Source organism: Acanthisitta chloris, unplaced genomic scaffold (assembly GCF_000695815.1).
Source record: "Acanthisitta chloris isolate BGI_N310 unplaced genomic scaffold, ASM69581v1 scaffold14128, whole genome shotgun sequence".
NCBI classification, from domain to species: domain Eukaryota; kingdom Metazoa; phylum Chordata; class Aves; order Passeriformes; family Acanthisittidae; genus Acanthisitta; species Acanthisitta chloris.
In genome coordinates, this window is record NW_008687731.1 from 1 (window position 1) to 20,617 (window position 20,617).

General features: G+C 38.9%; 1 protein-coding gene across 1 annotated transcript in view; it reads left to right on the forward strand.

Annotated features, from left to right (window-relative positions):
• Positions 1-1,593: 1,593 nt before the first annotated feature.
• The window catches only part of PPP2R3B (protein phosphatase 2, regulatory subunit B'', beta), a 46,456-nt gene continuing 27,432 nt past the window's right edge, over positions 1,594-20,617 (forward strand). Inside the window, exon 1 of the mRNA XM_009080735.1 lies at positions 1,594-1,938. Coding sequence (XP_009078983.1) covers positions 1,594-1,938 — 345 coding nt within the window. The remainder of the gene's footprint in view (positions 1,939-20,617) is intronic.

Below are 20,617 nucleotides of genomic sequence, written 5' to 3' on the forward strand. Positions count from 1 at the left end.
CGGCGAGTGGGCAGGGGAGTAGTTTCCGTCGCTGGCCCTGCCCCGGGCTGTACCGTCCCGCCCGGGCGAGCGGTGCCGGCGAGTTCCAGAAACAGCGTGCCCGGCAGGGCTGGGGAGTGATTGTCCCTCTGCGGTGGGTGCACCGCGAATACTGTGGTTCTGGGCCCCACACTACGAGGCGTATTGAGGTGCTGGGGGGAGTACAGAGGAGGGTAACAGAGCTGGTGAAGGTTTTGGGACACAAGTGCCATGAGGAGAGGCTGAGGGAGCTGGGGGTGTTTAGCCTGGAGAAAAGGAAGCTCAGGGGTGACCTTATCACTCTCTACAGCTGCCCAAAAGCAGGTTGCAGCCAGGTGGGGTCAGTTTCCTGTCCCATGCAACTAGTAATAGGATGAGAGGATATAGCCTTAATCTGTGCCAGGGGAGGTTTAGGTTAGTTAGACTTTAGGAAGAATTCCTTCACAGAGGGGGTGATTGGACACTGGAATGTGCTGCCCAGGGAGGTGATGGAGTCACTGTCCCTGAAGGTATTTAAGGAAAGTTGGATGTGGCCACTTAGTGCCATGGTCTAGTTGGCAAGGTGGTGTTAGGTCATAGGTTGGACTCCATGATCTCAGAGGTGTTTTCTAAGCTGATTGATTATGTCCTTGAGGCAAGCAAGGCTGCTCAGCAGAGCCAAGAACACTGTGAAGGTGTTGACCTGAAAAAGTAGTAATAAAAATGTGACTTTCTTTCACAACTTAGAGGTTAAGTTATTCTGTTTCTGAAACAAACGTTTAGAAAATCTGAGTGGTGCAGTATTGTAAGGCTTATAGTTCTGCCATGGGGTGAGGACTAAGTTTTGATAAATTTTTTTAAAATGTGTTCATTTGCTAGGTGTTACACATTCCTGAATTGTTTTAATGCTTCTTCAGCAAAGTATTTGCATGTTCTTCAAATATCAAATAACTGTGATACTGGTCTTTGAGTATTCAGCTGGGCTTCACTCACATGGGGGCAATGCAAGATTTTAAATTGATAGCACAGACCTCAGAATGAAAATTGAACCTTCAGTTTTGGTTCTGAATCTCTTGACTGAAAAACTTTCTCCTTAAATCTTTGCTGTTTTATCATTAAGACTTTGTATCAACTACTTAGACATTTAGCTCTTAGCACATTCAGTTACAAATATTTTCAGGCCTATTTGTCATAATATGTGTGTTTTGAAACACAAGTTCTTAGAGAATATTTGTTAGCTCTTTCAGAAAGTCTGAATGCAGTTTCTTCCTCCACTCTCAATCATTTTCACAGTAAGCTTTTAAAAGAAATTATCCATTATTTAAAAGGAATTATTGGAGTTGACTGTGACTAAATAATGGCTTGCACTTGCAACATCTTATTGAAGTCACAAGTTAGTGTGTAATTCTCAGCTGCTGTTGGTATTCTGAGAGAGTAAATATCAAAACTTTGTTAAAACTGTAAGATTAAATAATCATGTTTTTCTTAACAGGAGCCTTGGATTCTGTGAAGCACTGAAAGCCAAGTGGAATATTTAGAGGATTGTCAAAGCTTTACATTGAATTTCAACCAACAAAACAGAGGAACTGGTAGAAAATGTCATCAGGGAAAGTTCTACAACCTGTATTGAAAATGAAGGTGGATGAACTGTTTTTGTGCTGGTTGAGTCAGCCTGCAACTCAGCTGGCACTAAAGGACTCCTTGAAAAGAATCAAGAATGAGGAGAAAACACAGCTTGGTAATGCAGATTCAGGAAACACTAAAAATGAGATGCTCACTAGTAAAAAATCCAACTCTGAGCAGTGCCTATTAGGAGGTAGCAGATTGCCTTTGACTTTCAGTCCTTCTCAAGTTTCTACTACTCTTCCGTTGGCAACTCCATCTAGCTCAAGGAACACTTCTAATGTTAGAGCAACGCATCGATCCTCAGGAACCAGAGTAGTAAGTTTCTTTCCTCCTTTTTTAGACTTTTGTTCATCTAAATGGAACTGAATTTTGTGTTTGTGGTATTGGCAAATTATGCAAGTAATTAGTTTCCCCACAGGAGGTGTCGGGAGTGGAGTGAAGCAGCAGTGCTGACCATAGAATGTCAATGTTTGTGTCATTGTTTTTAATGGCTAGGTGGCCCAAACTTCCAAAAGATTGTCTTGTCTCCTTGCAATCTAATTGTGGATTAATGCAAGTCCTTGTATTTGTGTTCCTTTCGTAACATACTGCCTTGACTGCAAATATTCCTTTGTCTAATGATACCAGGCAGTGTTGTTAGTACAAGACTCAAATTTGGCTCCAATGAATCTGCATATTAACAAAGTGATTGTTTTGGTACTGCATGGCACACTCAATGCTTCCTTTCTAATGAGGTCTTGATTTGTAACAGACAATGCTCTCTATGCAAGAATGACAACCCTGCCCCCAACCTCAATTTTATTTTTTAAACTTGCAAATGTAGTTTTTAGCCCTTTTCATAAATTATAAAAACAAAACTGGATAGAAACTTACGTGGTGACTAATAAATTTAGGCTTTGCTTATGTATGATCTGCCTTCATAGGATCGTAGAATTATAGAATCCTTTGGACTGAAAGGGACCATCAAGGCCATCTAGTTCCAACCCCCCCTGCTGTGGGCAGGGACACCTTTCAGTAGACCAGGTTGCACAAAGCCCCATCCAACTTGGCCTTGAACACAGGGATGGGCCATCCACAGTTTCCCTGGGCAATCTGTTCTGTGCTTCACCACCCTCACAGTAAAGAATTTGAATAATTTATTTTTAATATCTAAATATACTCTTTCAGTTTAAAGCCATTCTCCCTTGTCCTATCACCCTTGTAAGTCCCTCTCCAGCTTTCTTGTAGGCTCCCTTTATGTACTGGAAGGTTGCGGTAAGGTGTCCCCAGAGCCTTCTCTTCTCCAGGCTGAACAACCCCAGCTCTCAGCCTGTCTTCACAGGCAGGGTGCTTTAGCCCTTGGACCTGTTGGAGTAAGTCCAGAGGAGGCCATCAAGATGATCAGTGTTCTCCTTATGCTGGGGGCCTCACAGCTGGATGTAATACTCCCAATGGTATCGCATGAGAGCAGAGTATAGGGGCAGAACCACCTCCCTTGACCTGCTGGCCATGCTGCTTTTGGTGCAGCCCATGCTGCTTTTGGTGCAGCCAGGGGTATAGTTGGCTGCAAGTGCACATTGCCAACTCAGGTTGAGCTTTTCATCCACCAGTACTCCCAAGTCTTCCATCTCAGGGCTGGTCTCAATCCATTCCCCACCCACCTTGTATCTGTGCTGGGGATTGCCCTGGCCCAGGTGCAGGACCTTGCACTTGGCCTTGTTGAGGCTCTTGAGGAGTTTCAGGAGTTGTGAACAGGTGTGCTCTTTGTGATATAGGACTATAAACTTATCTTTTAATATAATACTGGCAAGCTGTAAGAGGTCATCACTCCCAATCACTCTACATGCTTTGGTGACTAACTCAATACACTGGCCGAACCTGGTCTCCCAGGTAAACCTGCTCAGGTTGGTAAGGGTAGAGAGGAGAGAGCTCAGGTCTTTAAGAGTATCAGTTATTTCTTGGTTGTTGTCAATGTGCATTGAATGTTTATACTTATCTTTCAACCCACAGCAATAAACCATGAGTATTGTTTTGCACTAAAACATTTAATCTGAAATGTTCTCTCGATTTCACGAATACTAATTTTCACATCTAGCTTGGCAATTTGAAGTCCCTGCTTCTGATATTTGAAACCTCACAATTTCAGTCTAGTGTTTCTCTAGATTGATTTTACAGTAATAGGGACTTGTATTTAAGTGTAATTGTGTGCCAGGCAGCAGGGCATGACAACTGATTTACTTTGTTTGTATGTTCACGCTATTATGTTTCGTGTTCTAGTGCAATGTAGAAAGTCAGCAGATGCTCAGTTTAGTCTTGTATTGGATAAAAGCAAGCAAAAGAGTTTTTATTAAAAGCAACTGTTGCTTGATGTACTTGACTAACTTCATGTGTCTTGGTTGATTGCTTTGAGTAGATCCCATAGAGAAGAGCTAGAAGAGATTAATGAAGAGTAACATTCTTGATTGGAGTTGTTTGTATAGTGCAGAGAGAGAGAGAGAACCTAGAGGGTTAGGTGGTTGGGTGCTTGTTGGTTGCTTGGGGTTTTTTTTTCAATACTTGGACTGGGGGAAGTTCCCAAGAAGTAAGGAATGTATGGCTTTATTATTCAGCTGAACTGAAGCTTCATCCAAAAGCTTTTTAATCTTTAAGTGTAGATTGTGTTTGCAACAGCCATAAGCTCTTAAATACCAACAAGAGTTGCATAATTGCATGTTCTGCCATGACAGTGTATTTTCTCATAGAAAGCAAAATGTACCTTGTTTCCTTCCATAAACTCACTGTAGTGTCAACAGTAATGCATCTGGGTTTGTGCATCAATTATGTTTCACAGATCAAGCTACAGTGGTTTTACCTACCTCATAGGAGTTTAAGTAAGTTCAAGGCCCTCATCTCATTTATATAAATGGAAGAAAAAGTTTCAGATAGCTTTTTAGAAAAGAAAGCTTGCACTCTAGGTCCAGTAATAGAGATTTAAATTCTAAATAGCAGTCCTAGAAAATGGCATAAGTTAATGTGCTTAGCTCTGTGTGGCTGAGGGTGGTATTAGAGAATGGCTTTTACATCCAGCCATAAGGAGCTGGAGGATTATTTCTTTTAGGACTATATATAAGTCTACTTAAGCATCTTATTAAACTTTTTCTAACTGTAGACTGGAATTCTCATAAAGCAGCATACAAGCACTAAACTCATTTTGGCAGGATACGTTTGCAGTATCCCTGAGCTGAATCACTACATTTGATTACAGCTCTATGCCTTTTCCTGTTTCTTATAATGTTCCTGTAACCTTATTGATGGACGCCAAACAATAAAGCTCATAACAGAAAACTGCCATCCTCAGGTTATTACCAGGTAGTAAATATGAATGTATAGGAAAACAACATTTTCATGCTACGTGTTTCTGTGCTTGTTAACAAAACGTGTTTTGCAGATTGGGAAGTGTTCTTGGAAGACCAGTCTGGAATCTAATTAGACCTTTAAACAGTAGCATATGAGCAAAATAAGTTGGTGTGCTGATGGCAGCCATTAAACAGTGTTAAAAGTACTGTAGCTGTCAGCTATAGTATTCAAGGCCATGTTTTCTCTTTTTCAAAGGTTAGCTTGTAGTTGAAGTCGAAGGATTACATTTTTAGCCAAAATTTGGAAGTTGCTGTGTATTTTTTGCTGAAACACTAATGTTTTGTTAGAGTAGGATTTGCTCCCTTTCAGGATAGTTGAAGCCTCCCCTGATTAGCAAGTCCAAAGTACTTTCTCTGGTAATGAAAGAACCTACATGGTCTTTATGATAAAGATGAACAAAAAAATGAGTTCCTTCAAACAGGATTTGTTCATCTGGACAGGTCACTTAAAACCATGTTCAGAATGAACTGTTGGCTTAATCCACATGAACATTTTGAAATCTAGACAGAATTCTACCATGAAAATTCGTCTTAGAGTGTGCTTTGGTGGTAATGAAAACAAAAAAGTGTTTGTTTAGGGGTTTGGTTTTTTCCTTTAGGGGAGGTACTTCACTTGCATTGTGTCATTCACAGTGAGGTCAGTGTCTGACTGTAGCCATTGTACAAATGCTAATTGCAAAGTTCTGGTCACTTTTGTTCTGTGATGTGAAGTGCTTGCTAGCACTTAGTGTTCTGCAAGTAGCCCTGTGATTTGTATGTACTGAATCTTAAAATAACAGAAAATCAGACACAGAAATGTTTCAACATTCCAGTCTTCAATATTTTCTGAGTATATTTTTGAAGAAGTTCTAGAGCTGTAGCTTTCAAACTTGAAAAATAGCAGTTGCAGATTTTTTTTAACCCTTATCACTACTGTCCATGGATTCAACAGTGTTTCTGGCACTCTGGATTGTCTTAAACATATGGGGTATACACAATTGTGCACTGTGCATCACATTGTCAGAAATGCCAGTCCTCAAGGCTGAGAAGGTGCCGCAGGCAAGATGTTTAATCCTAACCAGCTGGTGTGCAAGGCATCTGGGAAAACAATTCACAGAATTCCCTATGGGCATTTTGGGGGTTGGTGGTGCAGAGAGAATGTGATATGATCTGAAGTACTTCAAAGTTATTTTCCGTTTCTCTGCAGGGTCAACCTTTGATATAAAGGTACTTCTTGGATTGGTTTCTCTCTATCCCTTGCTTGATGAGCACACTGCTCTGTCTTGTTAGCCCATGGCAATTAAAGCTTATTGTCTCATATTTCTGTAATATTTTTTTTCTGTTTTAATATATAGCTGCATAGCTTTTTCCACAATACCATTCTTGCCAAGTTTATAACAGTTAATTTAGATGGATTGGTACTACCAGGATCCATTTTAGTTTAGAGGGAAGCCAGAATGAAGCCTTTTAACATTCCCAGAATTTGAGTACAATAACACTTAACAGTTGCTTCTTGAAACAAAAGAGTGCTGAGGGCGTGAGTTAAAGGTAGTTAGGCTTCTACCTGCATCCTTTAGACCAGTGGTGGACTTTTCCATCTTCTGCAAGTGTACTGTAAGTACTTTTGGGGGACTACTATCTGCTAGCAGCAAAGAGGGAAATGATGTTCATAAGACATGAGAAAAGTACGAGGAAACCTTGTCATTCAACAAACATGACAAGGTTTGAATCCTGTCAGCTTTTCAAATGTTGAGCTTTGATTTTGGCCTTGACACTTCAAGCATCTAGTCTTATAGTGTCTGCATCTGAATTGTTACCTCCTATACCTTAATACTAGAGGGAATGTTAGCTGCTAAGTCTGGGTTATGTAAGCTGTATTAGCATTGCACTGCACACCAGGTTGTGCCGTGCAGGTCTGAGTGTGGTCTAACACATACACTCCCTAACTCTGTGTTATGCAAAGATAGTGTTAGTAGTGCCATGTCCCATTGCTAAGTGGGGAGGATGATGGACTTGGCTTTCAGGTCAAGCCCGTGACTTAAAGGCAGACTGTAAATAACCTGGTATCAAACTGATGTACTTTTACAATGATAACAGGGTACTCTGATAGATGTCAGCACTGGTGTGTTCACAATAAAGCTCCTTCTATGGTGCCAGCAAAGGAAGGGCAGCCAGAAGTTCATGTTAAGAGTGTGGCTATAGGTATTCCTAGAAAATCATTATTAGTTTCAAGTGTGGTGAAATAATTGTAATCGGCATAAGCAGCACTGGTAGTGTGTTGTGCTATTCTTCTTAAGCTTTGCTGTACTGAATAGCTTGGAATAGAAGAACCATTATCCCGATTAGAGAACCAGCTGTTCTTTTTATTTATAATCGAGAAACTGAAAGTTATTCACTGTGGTAGTTTCTTGGTAGTGCTCCTAATTCTATCTGCATCTTGTACCCTGGGATATAAATGTTACTTTTCTTAGCATTTGTATTAATTCTGTTTACATATTGTGCTTTGTTTGAAGAAATAGTGAACTTTTGTCCTCTTTCAAAGTGGCAGTTGCACTTGAAAGGGTCCAACTGGATGCTCTTATTTCTTATGTGCTGCATCCTGTATTAAGAGTTTTTGGTATTTCTACTGCTGAAAACTGGAATTTGGAATTATGTATGGCTTTCTTCAAATTTAAAATTCACCTGAATCCTGACATAGGACAAGTTCAAATTTGGATGAAATTTATTAATCACTCTCTCCTTTGTGAGTAACTGACACTTAAAGTCAAACAAAAAAAGTTCAAAGCTGTATGAGATCATTGCTTCCTTCCAGTCGCTTCTCTGTCCAGTCTTTCAAAACATTTAAGCGTAATTATAGCTTTACATCAGTCACTTAAACAGCTCATTCTTTTAACAGGTGTTCAATCTGAGAGGAAATTAGATATTGCTATAGAAGAGATAGCATTCTTTTTTTTTTCCTTCAGTGATGCGTGAGAACCTGTGTTATATTGTTGAGAACCTTTCCATATGCTCTACACTTACTATGTCAGCAACTAATAAGCTTGAGGCCAAAATTATGTATGGGATAACTTCAGTACAAAACTATTAATGCAGCTCAATCAGTGAAGTCATTTGTCCACTGACAGACCTAGTTAATGACTGCACAGAATTTTTCAGCAAGCAATGCTATGAGAAAAATCTGCAAAATGCCATGTATTGCCAACTCTTGGCAAATCTAGCGGCTTCACACATACAGCTGTCTTAAATTACCTAACATTCATTGAATTTAAGCTGTTGCATTAATTCAAGAAGATACCAGTTAAACACACTTGGTTTTTGCTGTTCACCACAGATGGTTACTAAATTTAGTGCTCTGTGACATAATATGCAAATTATTCCTTTGTGTTGAGCTGGAGTAGTGTGATGTTTTCTTCAAGTTAACCAGATGGTCTTGGTAGATAAGGTTAGTTTGTAGTCTGCAAACAACAGATACAACCTGAAATGAGTCCACAGAAAGCTAACGAGTGACCAAGAGAGGTTTTTAAAAGTGTGTTCTAGTACTTCATGTTAGATGTGCCACTTTTGCATAGCAATCACTATTCTATGTAAAAAACCAACTAGGAACTGTAGAGCCACCATGTACCATTTGTTTACCACAGGTACTTGCAGAAATAATGGGCTGTTGGGATATGTTTAATTAACCTTGTGCACACTTCTTAGTATAATTTCACATGGAACTATCCTTATATACTTATCTATGCAGATCTTACTAGCAACTTTGATTTCAGGCAGCAAGTGAGATAAGTGGGAGGTCTACAAGGAGACTTTCACAGCACTTGTAAAAATCTATGTGAAGGGAAAATGCAGGGGAAAAACCTTAGGAGTGGATGACAAGAAAATAATTGCAAAATATCTGTAAAATGGGATTGTAAATGTGCCACTGTGACCAAGGTTTGATTTGACCTTCTTGACAAAACTAGGCTTGCAGAGCTTATCAAATGACTTGACTTGATCTGGTTTTTGAATTCAGCAGAACCAGAACAGTTTCTAAACAATTTTATCCCTTTAGAAGCTAGATTTGTATTGATAAACATTTTGTAAATTTCTGCATTTTGTAAACATTTCTACAAGATATGATCATCACTGTTATATTGTAAGTAATCATCTTTGTGATATACTTCATTAAGAAATAAAGTAAACTATTGGAAATTTTGCAGTATTGAAAACACTTAATGATGAGCTAGATTTATTCTTCCATCTACTAATAGTCTTAATAAATAGTCATCATTTACAGCAAATACTTTGTCTTCTGTTGTATCCTCAGTTTTTAAACAAAAGGTCACCAATTTTGTTGTCATACTTGCTTTTAGCACACTGAAAACACCACCTAAAGTTTTGAGTACTTTCTTATTTATCAAGTGACAAACTTAAGCTTAGTATTTCAGAAGGATCTTCTAAAATGCTTAAAAATTTAGGCTTCACATAAAGACTTGCAGTAATGGAGATTGGAGGAAATTGCTAATGAGTACTATTTCTGTTCTGAAAATGTATTTGTGGTGTTACATCTCTGTAAGATGTCTTATTACTTGGGTCTTATTTCTGCATGTGCAATGGTTGCCCCTGTAGTTATCAAACCAAAAGCTAGAGTTGATTTGGTTACCAGTGACCACCTTTTTTTGCTCTGCCTCCTCTCTTTGCTTTGTCCTTTACCACTGTATCCTGCTTGCAAGTTTGGAAGTGCATAACTTTTCATTTAGCTCTGTAGAAACCAGTATAATTTCTGTTGCCTCCCTTTCATGTGTCAGGAGTGATTTCACCCTGATAAAACAGCACAGTAGTGTTAGCTGAAGAGTAAGTCTCTATAGAAGTTCTAGCAGAAATGCTGTTGTTGGTTGGTAAATTAACAATTTGTGATTTTACTGACAGGCTTGTAGAACAAAATCTGCATCTTAAACTTCTCAGTTTGTTGGTTTTGCTTTAAGATCTTCAGGGAGGGAAATCTCAAGTGAAAGCGTAAGGAAGAAGCTGTCCTGCAGCTGTCACTGACTCAGAATTATTGTCTTATGATTTCAGGGTCTAAATTAAATGCTGTGGTAGCCTGTGATGCTGGATTTAAAGTAGTGGTTGTACTTTCATACACCAATCATTCTAGTTTTGGAAATGATGTTTTTGAAGAGATTAATTGAAAATTCAGTTTGTGAACTGAACAGCTGGTGCAATGTTTAAATAAGTTGCTGGACAGTTATAAAACATTGTCATTCATGTTCTTTATACTGGAGTACTCTGTCAGCTTGTAAATTAAGGTGATACAAGGTAAATAATAGCAATCTAGAAATGACTAAATATCAAAAATGGCCTGTGTGACTTTGAGAAGTTGTGTAATGCATAACATTAGACTCTGTTGTAAAAGCTGTTGGCTCTTGTGGGAAAATCTGGCATTCTGAATCAGCCTGATTTTTTTCATTTCAATCTGTTGTGCTACTCAGAGATTTACCTTGGTAAACTTACAAATGGACTGTAGCTTCCTCTGTGGAGACTCTCTGTAACATCACAGTTCATCTGAAATGTAGAAACTCAGCATTTTATTACAGCAAGTGTGCTTTTAATTTTGTAATCCATACTGGATTCTTTGTTTGTCTTTTTCTTTTCAATAGTCACCTGAGCATCATCAATTTGCATGGTCCTGCTTTTCATAAGCTCAATAGAGTAATCTAAAGATCATGAATAGTTAATAGGGTCCATCTGCAGAACTATTCCAACAACCTGTTTCCATTACAATTCAGTTTATTCTGTACGTAAATACATAGAATGTAAACTGGTAATGTTTTCTTGAGATGTCAGAACACCAAAATTGTCCTGAGAAATATATAAACTATGAATTACTGTCAGGTTTTGATTTTATAACATCTAGTGTTGATGCTTGCTGAAGTTAGCCTGTCAGATACAGTTAGCAACCTAAAAAGGCCCATGTTATGTCTTTGGAGTCCAGGCTGTGTAATCATAGCAAGGTGACATGTATCTTATCTTACTTATCTGATAACAGCCCATGGCATGGTGTTCATACGTGGCATTCTTTTGGTAATGTGCAGAGAATCTGATCAGCCCAGCTTTGCTGGCCTACCAGCGTGACTGCACATCTGACATCCAACTGCTGCCTCTTTATCCACTGTCTTGCCCCCTAAGAGTTCTTGATTCTCCCAGCAACTGTGGGAAGAACCTCCCAAGCATTACTCTGTCTAATCCAAGGGTACTGGAAAATTTAAATAATCATTAGAAAAGACTTGTCCATGTAAAACTTCCTGTTCTAAGGGGGAGACATTGCATCCTCCCAGGAAAAAAAATATGCTTCTAGGCCTAGATTCACATGAACTTCTTTCCAATGCCAAAGGATCAGTTTCTGCCTGTGAAGGTAGATTTCTTAACTGCACAGTGTCAACATCTAGCAGTTCATCAGTGTTGCATGCCATACTCAAAGCACTGTCAATAACGTTAAGGCAATCAGTTTGCATAGCTGGTAGCTGTGTATGAGCATGATAACTTGATTCCTTCTTGTTTCTACACATCGTATCTCCCTTGGGCTTTGTCAGTGTACTACTGAAAAGGGATGACTCCCTTCCAAAGGAGAGTCAGAGATGGATAGAAACACTTGATTATTCTGTTCAGCTCACAAGTGCATTGTCCTCTTGTTCTTTCCCCATGTGGTGCAGTTAGAAATGAGAAGTTAGCAAGAAACTAGTTCCAGGATCTTCTAGTATATCAAAGGCCAAGTATGGACTATCTGGTCTAGAAATAATTCCTGGTAATATTAAATCATGGTGATCATCTAATTACAACTTTTTGTGAGGAAAAAAGAACTCAGCATTTCAGGGGTGCTTTTTTTTTTAATGTTTTTTCTTGTTTTGTTAGTTTAGCAAAGAATTGATGCTTTCATTTGTCTGTCTTCTGGTATACTTAATGTAATTTCCTCTTTGTATTTCCTGCCTCACAGTAGCTGTATTTTATCAAGCATCGTTAGCTTTTTGTGCATCTTCCTGAACTATTTCCTTCTACTAATAGTGCCCTTTTTCCACTTTAAACTCTGAAATACATCTTTAGTACTGAGTTGCTCATGCTGTTTGATCTTTTTTTTTCTATACTGAGAAAGGTCCTGCCTTGCCTTAGTTAACTGCTGTGTTCTGTCCCTCGCTAATCAGTGACTTTTAAAAAAGTTACATTACTTGCATAATGTTGTGGAGATCGAGCAGTTCTCTTTCCATAGTTAACCTGGGAACCACTCTTGGTTTCTGCAGCATCACAGGCTGAGGGATTCTGTTAGGTTCCACACTGTTGCCCTTGGGGGTTGCTCTGCCTCCAGAAGCCAAACAGGCTTTGTCATCTTGGCTCACGTGTGTCTGGGTTGAAGATTGGACCCCAGCAACTAAAGGTTTTGTAGGGCTGCATACATCTTATTACATGTTTAATTTATTTTCTCGGGGGCTTCCTGTAACGCTGGGATGCTTTATTCCAAAGATGATGTCAGTTCCCCTTGGTCGCCTAAGACTTCAAATCCACTGTCAGTATATGCTTCTGACAAGAAATTCCATTTTTGTAGGCTACTACTTAGTATTTAAGGTATTCAAGTTTCTATTCCCTCTACATTACCCAAAATATCATGTTTGTGCTGTGTTACTCTTGTGTGTGTTGAGATCACTTTTTAAAGTGGTAAACTCTTTAGCCACAGTCCCTTGAGTCAGATCCATTCATAGTGTGTATCTTTGGCTTTGGAAGGAAGCTCTGGGCATGCATCTTCCCCTCTGTTTGTTTATCTAGCTAATAATAAGCTGCCAGGATACTCAAACGGCTTCATGGCTGGCACCCAGCCCTTCACCCACTAAAGGATTTTGCCTTAGCTTTCGCTAGAGAGAATTCAGATTTAGAATAAATGTAACACTATACCTGAACACCCCTAGGTCAATCTGGATGGAAGCTGACTTTGCCCTTCCCCTGTGGCTAATTCATGGCTGAAAAGTTTTAAACAGATTTTGGGATTCTTGACCATGCTGCTTTACAAATGCTCAATCTCCTTAAATGTAGCAATACAAAACGCTTTTCCCTTAAGATGGTAAAAAGGAGGTGATTAGTAGCTGCCAGTGTGTTGAAGTGTACTTAATTGCATGTAGATTCTTCCTACATTGCAATTTGTGAAGTTTTGACAACTATTCTGCATTCAGGTATGTAAATGACTGCAAGATTTGAAACCGTAGTGCTAAGACAGTATTAGGCTAACAATGGGCTTGACTTAACACCTACCTTAGGCCATTATGGTTACAAAGAAATGCAGAATATTCAAAATACTGGACATGGTATGCTGGTTAAGTGATGATGGACTCCAGTTGAAAAAAGGAAGTAAATATACAACTCTTTCCAAAACGGAGTTCAGAACACTGATTTCTTACTGAGGCTTCTTCAGCAGGTTCAGGTGACCTGGAGCTCCTGTCTTTCAGGTTAGCTGTCCACACAGCAGTCAGTCATCTTAATGACCTACTACAGCCACCTCAAACAAGGCTGTGAATGCAGTAGCAGGTGAGTGCATCACCTGGTGAAAAGGGATGAAAATAGAAGGAAATTTAGATTGGAAGGTACCTTTTCTTACCTCAAGTAGGGCCTGTTTTGCCTAACCTGAAATGCAATCTGCTTTGCAATACAACCTTCCTGACCTTCCACAAACATTTTGGTCTGGAACTGGGTATCTGTTGCCAGAGTAGGATTCTTTTACTATAACACCTCAGTCCTTCATCTCAAGTTCCAGGCATGCTGCTGTTGTGTGCTGTATGCCCAGTTCCCTGCTGGCTTCCCTGTGGCCCAAGGTTTATCCTAGGTTATTTGATTTAGTCATCCTGAAAGAGAGTGAGTGACAGCCAGTTTTGTTCCATGCAGTTTGGCAGTCTGGTCATGCCAACCACAACATGTCTGACTCTTGCCTCGTCAATTCCTTCCTTGTTCTCCCATTTCCGAAAGAAATAAATATCTTCATAACGAGTTGCAGTAAAGAAGCTGGAGGTGGAAGGTGTGTGAGGGGGATGTGGAGCTGGATGCTAAGCTAAAACCAAGAAAACAGGTGTTTTATCATAATTTACTTTCTAACAGTGCGTGACAAACTAAAAAAGGATCCAGTTAACACAAATCATGTTTCACTAGTACTTTTTCCATTGTTTCCTTTTCTTAATCATACAAGGATACTTACTGTGGGGATTTGATAGACTGTTACATGACAGAATGGCTATGAATGGATAAATAGGGCTAAAGATTATATTGGGAGTAAGATAGTGCCATCCAGTAGGAGAAATCTCTAGCTTAGTGGTGAAAGAGTTGTTTAGTGTTTCTTGGGCTGTGTACATCTTTGTGTGACCAAGAAAATAGCCTTATTTAAAGCATGAGGGATGAAAACACTAATACGGGCCAGATCTTTACATTTATGCTGTTAGCACCCCTAAATTCTCTCAAGATATTTGTATGCTGCCTATTTATTAGACACTGAGTGTTGACAGCTTGAACTGGAATAGCAGGAGTTGCCATACCCATAACTGTAATGGTGATATTTGAAAAAAGTCATAAAAATATCAGCATTTCCTAAAGATTGCTGTGATAAAGGTGTACCCATTTAAAATGTGACAGCTTCACCAGTTACCAATTAATGTACCTAATGGTGTAAAGGAGGAAGGACAGAAGGTCACTTCAATTTCCACAAAAGCTTATCAGATTTCTGTGTCCATGAAGAATATTGCTGTGGACTAAAACTTGGCCTCACCACCCCCATAAAACGTATTTGAGATTCAATACACTGAAAATAGAGTGGAGTGGTAGCTGACTCTAACTTTAGTGCTACTGAAATGTGACAAGTATGCAATCTAGTATGTGGATGTAATGTTTACAAAGCTCCTGTTTGAGGAGAAAAGAAAGTATCCTATCTACTTTTTTTCAAGTTTTGTGTTATCATTGATATTTCTAATGTAGCTTTTTGGTGAAACATGATTTAAAGTATTTCAGTGTGATAACATTTGCCTCATTTCTGCTGCTGCTTTCTCCCTTAGCATTTAAATTATTAGAGTCTTGCCATACAGTAACATAGATCTAGATGAACATAAAAAATCTCTTTAAACGATTATGTGAACCACTTGGAAAGTCTATCTGCAGCTTTTCCTGTCTTTGCCTTGGTTTTCCCAGTGTAATAGGGTTCCCACTGAAAGACTGAAGAGTTTAAAAGGAATTTAATTGCTGTGTAATAAGCCTTATCCTTCGGCGAGGTACTTCATTGAAGTGAGACAGTGAGTGTTTTGTGACAGAAGGGAAAGCTGAGGGGGATGGGAGGAGGAGGAAGCTGCAAAATAACCACGACTCGCCTCTCCGCATTCCTGTAGGGCTTTTTTTAAAATTGGAAGCTGCTTTTATAGATGCTCCTCCAAACAGGTTTGGTTTTTTCCATACTGTCCCATTTAGACTTTGGAATGCCTGTACGAAAGGGCAGGCCCCCAAAGTGACTTTCCAATCTGTTTTGGCAGTTCCAGCCAAGTTCCCTTTAATGTATGGAGCGGACAAAGTTGAGCTGACTCTTATAATATCCCAGAACTCGGGCGCAGCTGCTGCTTTAAGTGGCACTGTGTGATAATACAACAGCTCTGCTATTTACTGGGACTCAAGTGCCTGGACTGGCACACAGAGACATTATATGAAATCCGAAAGCATGAGGATAAAGGAGATTTCTTTGCGGCAAGATCCTGATCTAAGAAAGGAGTTGGCACTGCTAGCTCGAGGATGTGATTTTGTTTTACCTTCTAGATTCAAGAAGAGACTGAAAGCTTTTCAGCAGGTCCAGGTTTGTCTTTGTTTTTATACAATTGAGTTACTGTTATCAACTGTACCTTCGCAACCATGTGAGCTGCAGGGAATACATGGAAGTTCTCACTAAATTAGCAGGATTTTGCTAGTCTGTTCTGTATATGATGATTTCTTCTGTGTTGTGGAAGATCATGCTGGTAGTTTTCTGCAAATAAACATTGAGGAGTTTGCTGAAGCATGTAGCACAGCTGAAGTACAATGTTTGTGCAGAGGTATATGCAGTGGAAAGTTGATGTGCTTAATGCTGTTTGATCTTTTAAAGACTGTTTTCCTTAATCTGCATATTCATAATCTGCATACATTTCTCCGGGGGCTTTAATTTGTCTTTTACTGAAATTGGGAGTATAAAATACACTGAAATAGTAACTTTACTAACTCAAACATAGTATGTTAAAAGGTGCTGCCATACTTGCACAATGATCCTGAATTCCTTTTGATTATGTTTACTTTTGACTTTATATTTGGATGAGATCAGTGGTTGCTACATGGTTCACACATGTGCCTCTTTGCTGTTTTGCAGCAGTGAGTTAAATCCACCATTTTAAAGTGAGCTCATAATTGAGAATAGAAGGATTTTAAACATAAAATTGGAAGAAAAACTACTTGTGAATGTTCAAAGATACTATCTTTTTAGAGTGAGGAAAAAGTGTTCAGCTGTTTTATTGGACAAATGGAAATTGGGTATTTCCTCCAACACACTTTAAGGCATTTGGTGGTATATGAAAACATGCACTTTGTCCTTGCCTCACCCTCACTTCTAATTCATGTACCAAAGGTATATCAGTGATGGTATGTGTCACTTTTTTTTTTCCACCCTTCTTTTAATGAAGGAAAGTTTAGCAGTTGAATAAAAATCACATGATCTTAGGATTTCTGGCATTTTTAATGATTCTGAATATAGCCTGCTACTTAATTTTGAATTCAGTGTACAAGTGTCCCTTTCAGGTGACCTTCAAGATAGGGGCATAGAGCCCTATCACCCTAAAAATGTTAGCCCTCTGTCTTCTACATTATTATTTAAATTTTGTTCCAGCTGAGCTTCATTAGCAATGTTTATTACTTTGTGCAAAGCAGAATGCAAGTGTTGCTGGTTTGTGCCATTCAGGATATGCTTTGGAATGAAAGGGTTTTTGACTTGGATCTTTTGTGCTGAACTGGAGGCAAAGAAGGAAATTTATTGACTAGAGGAAGCAGGAAAAGAAAATACTGTCTTAGTTATCAAAAAGTGTTGGTAGCAGTTAATATTTAGGCACCTCAGAGGAGGAGGCAAGTTTAGTCTAGTCATGGAATCCTGTTGTAAACAAACAGACCATTACCTTGTGTGGTGCCCCTTAACTTGATCTGTCTTTCATCAAAGATAGCTGGATCACTTGCACTTTTACAGGGCTTTTTTATGTTGACCTAGAAAACATCTCCATGTAGTATGGTAATACATACCTACAAGCAAACAACTACTTCAGAAAACAGCTTGTCTAATCTGTAGAGGTTTTCTGTTTTAGCTGCAAGCTATAAACTTACAGTGCAGACAGTGAACAAATATTTTTCATTTTTAACCAGACATGCACTTTGTGGGTAAATGGCAACTGCAGAATAATGTATGTTAAACCACTTAATTAGATCACAAATTCTTTGGGCAAAACAGAATTAATAGGAGTATAAAACTAAAATAAGATGTCAGTCTTGGCTCAGTTTGATATAAAACATTTTATCCGAGATTCCTTTTTAAACAGTACTTTGCTTCAACTCTGTGATTTTTAGGGAGACCTTTTTGGAAGTACCTTAAACTAAACATGGGTGCTGTTAACTATTGATATAGGAGATGTGCATTCTTTACCTGATATTTAATGTTAACTTCAACTTGTCCTCATAGGTTAGATGCATTTCAAAGAATAGATGTTCATCAGCTACATAATCATGAAATTTCTTCAGTGTTGAAGTTAGATTTATTAGAGCTTTTTTAGAATAACTCGGAAAAAAAACTTTCTCACTTGCAAAGTTTTGTTGGTGTTGGAGTTTACAACCTCCTATACCATTGTATAGGCTTTCAGACCCAACAGTTCATGAATATAGTGTAAAATTAGAATGCTAAATTCAAGCAGAAATGGAAGCCATTTTGTTTTTCTATACTTATACACTACAATCTTGTAATTTTATAATTTGTTAAACAAATGGCAGATTCTCTGTGGGGTTTGTGTCATTGAAGTTGGCATCCTAAAATAAAATATTAGTAATGGTGGTGGATGGGGAAGTAACATGTGGCTCATCAACTGTTCTGAAGTGGGTTGGAGTGACTGGGTCTTCCACAGGTTCCAAGAATTCTGAGGCAGTGGCTTTTCACACAGAGCCCTGCAAGCAAGTAATCTGTGTAGGTAATCCCCTGTCGTTTAAAAGGGGTGGTCATTACAGCATAGCACATCAAGTTTCTTCAAAATCTTTAAATAGACAACCAGTAGTGAGGTGGGTTGTTCTGGAAAGTGGTGGAACAGGCTGTTCCTCAGTTTTCATTTATTAATGACAATTGATAAAACTGAGCAAAGCAGAGCTTTCTGAAAAGATTTGCTTCTCAAAGGGAAGATAAAACGATATACAACTGTTGAAATGTTCTCTGCTACTTTGGGGAACTGAATTTTTCGGTAGATAACTCTACATAAAATGGTGTAGAACTTCAGTCCATCTCCTCCTGACATAGGTCTTGTCTTAGAACCATTCTTAGGCACTTAACACCTACAGCATATATGGAACTGGGAGTGCAGCACTTGAAGAGCCACTGTGCCCATCTTGCTCATCAATTTATCTGAAACTTAGGAGGGAGAAGAAACTATTACCATGTCAAATGTTCTGGCAACTTAAAGATGTGAACTGAAAGGCTTATTATTACTTGCTGATAGCTGAGCAGAGTGTTTTGGCCAACAGCAGGTGACATCCCTACCTGTCAGAGCTGGCATATAGGCAGCATTACCCAGGCTATGTGAGGAAAATATATCTAAGGTGTGAAACAAAAATATCACATAATAAAATACATTTGTATATAGTGACATGCTTACACCTGTGTAACTTGGTGTTGACTTAACTCAGAAAATAGGTGGTTTTTTCTACATAGAGGCCTTGTAAAACAGTGGAGTTAACTTTTTTAAGTCAAATAAATTCATGCTGAAGGTGATATTTAAAACAAACAAACAGAAAAAGGCACCAAGAGAAAAAATAAGCTGGCCTAAATTTTAAATCAATGTGCTCAATGTCAGTGCCATACCTGAGTGCTGGCATATTTTCTGCTACTTTTGATGCATTATACCTTTGCTGTTACTACTTGGTGATTCCTTGTTGTAGTTGTATGTATCACACCTCACTGTGGAAATAGAGAACTACCAGTTTCATGACCATCTGTTAATGATACTAAATGCTGCTTACACATGCTATTTATGTCAGCTGTATGAGAACTATTTCTTCAGCTTCTGCAGTGCCTCACGAGATTGGCTTTCCTTCTGAGTGAAGTAAATTTAGACATTAGTGCCTCTTGATCACTGTTACTCTCCTTTGTTACCAAAATCCTTCATCAGTGCTTGTGGCATGTTCAAAACAGCAGTGAATACAGAGTCTGTATGTGCTCATGTGTGCAGGGCTGCTGTGTGGTTGTGGTGGAGTGCACACAGGGATTCTTGCAGTCATGAAGACAACATTCCCATTTCTGAGGCAAAATTAGTTTAAAAAATTTGAGTCAGTTGGTTTTACAGCTACAGTGTCAGAAGGAGAATGTGTAACAATTAGAGGCTTCTGGCAGGACAGTTTTTCTGTCGACATCCACTTTCTAATTTATCGTTTGGAGACCTTCTAACATCATAGAGGCAAGACCAGATAGTCTTTTTTACATAATACTTCAAGCACACAAATGGTGTTCTTGGAAGATCACAACCCAAGTGTTTGCTGCGAGGACCAGAGATGGAATACAAATCTCATTCCCACTGTAGCTAATAAGTTACACTTGGTGCTAGCTGCTGATATAATGCCAGTTTTCTGGAGCAGATGCCAAAATTTCTGACAGAATGAAAATATATGAGCTGCCTGCTGAGACTGGCTAGGTAAGATGAGGTTTTCCATAAATGGTTCACTGCTAGTGGATTGCCAGGTTTTAAGCTCTAGCCTCTTAAAGGATGCTGAAAGCAAATTAGGAGATTTTTACCACTTCTGCAATGGAGGCTCCTGGTTCAAACTTAAAATGCATTGGCTGCCCTGTGGCAGCAACTGCTTTACCTGCTCATGTCTAGTAATAAATCTATTTCTTTAATTATTATTACAGCAAATGTGTATTTTTTCTGTAGAAAAGCCAATATGGTGCAAGTTTCTTACAGCTTACTTGCATAGTTTGAGTCTAGGTGTCAGTTCCCTCTGCAGCTAAGTATTTTTACCCAGCAATTCACACATTGAAGGGTTCAGAGATATTTATTTTTCCCTTGGTGTAAAAGATTCACTAGCCTTTTCTCCATTTTAACATACTTCCCATACCTTTGTAATCACTAAGGCTACTAATAGTAGGTGTTCTGTGACTGCTGGTACTGGTAGTACTTTGTATGCTAGAAAGCCTGAAACACTTTGGCACATCTTCATATTAAATGTCCTTCAGCTTTTACGGGGCAAGAGGGATATGAGATTGTTTTTGCAATTGTCCAAATCGACATTTCTTGAGGCATCACCAGACAAGGAGTTGACAGAATACTTGCTGTAACTGTTGACTTTGCAGCTTAGTAGCAAGGCTGAGCTCGGTGATGTTTTTATGTTTGAGAGGATTTTTA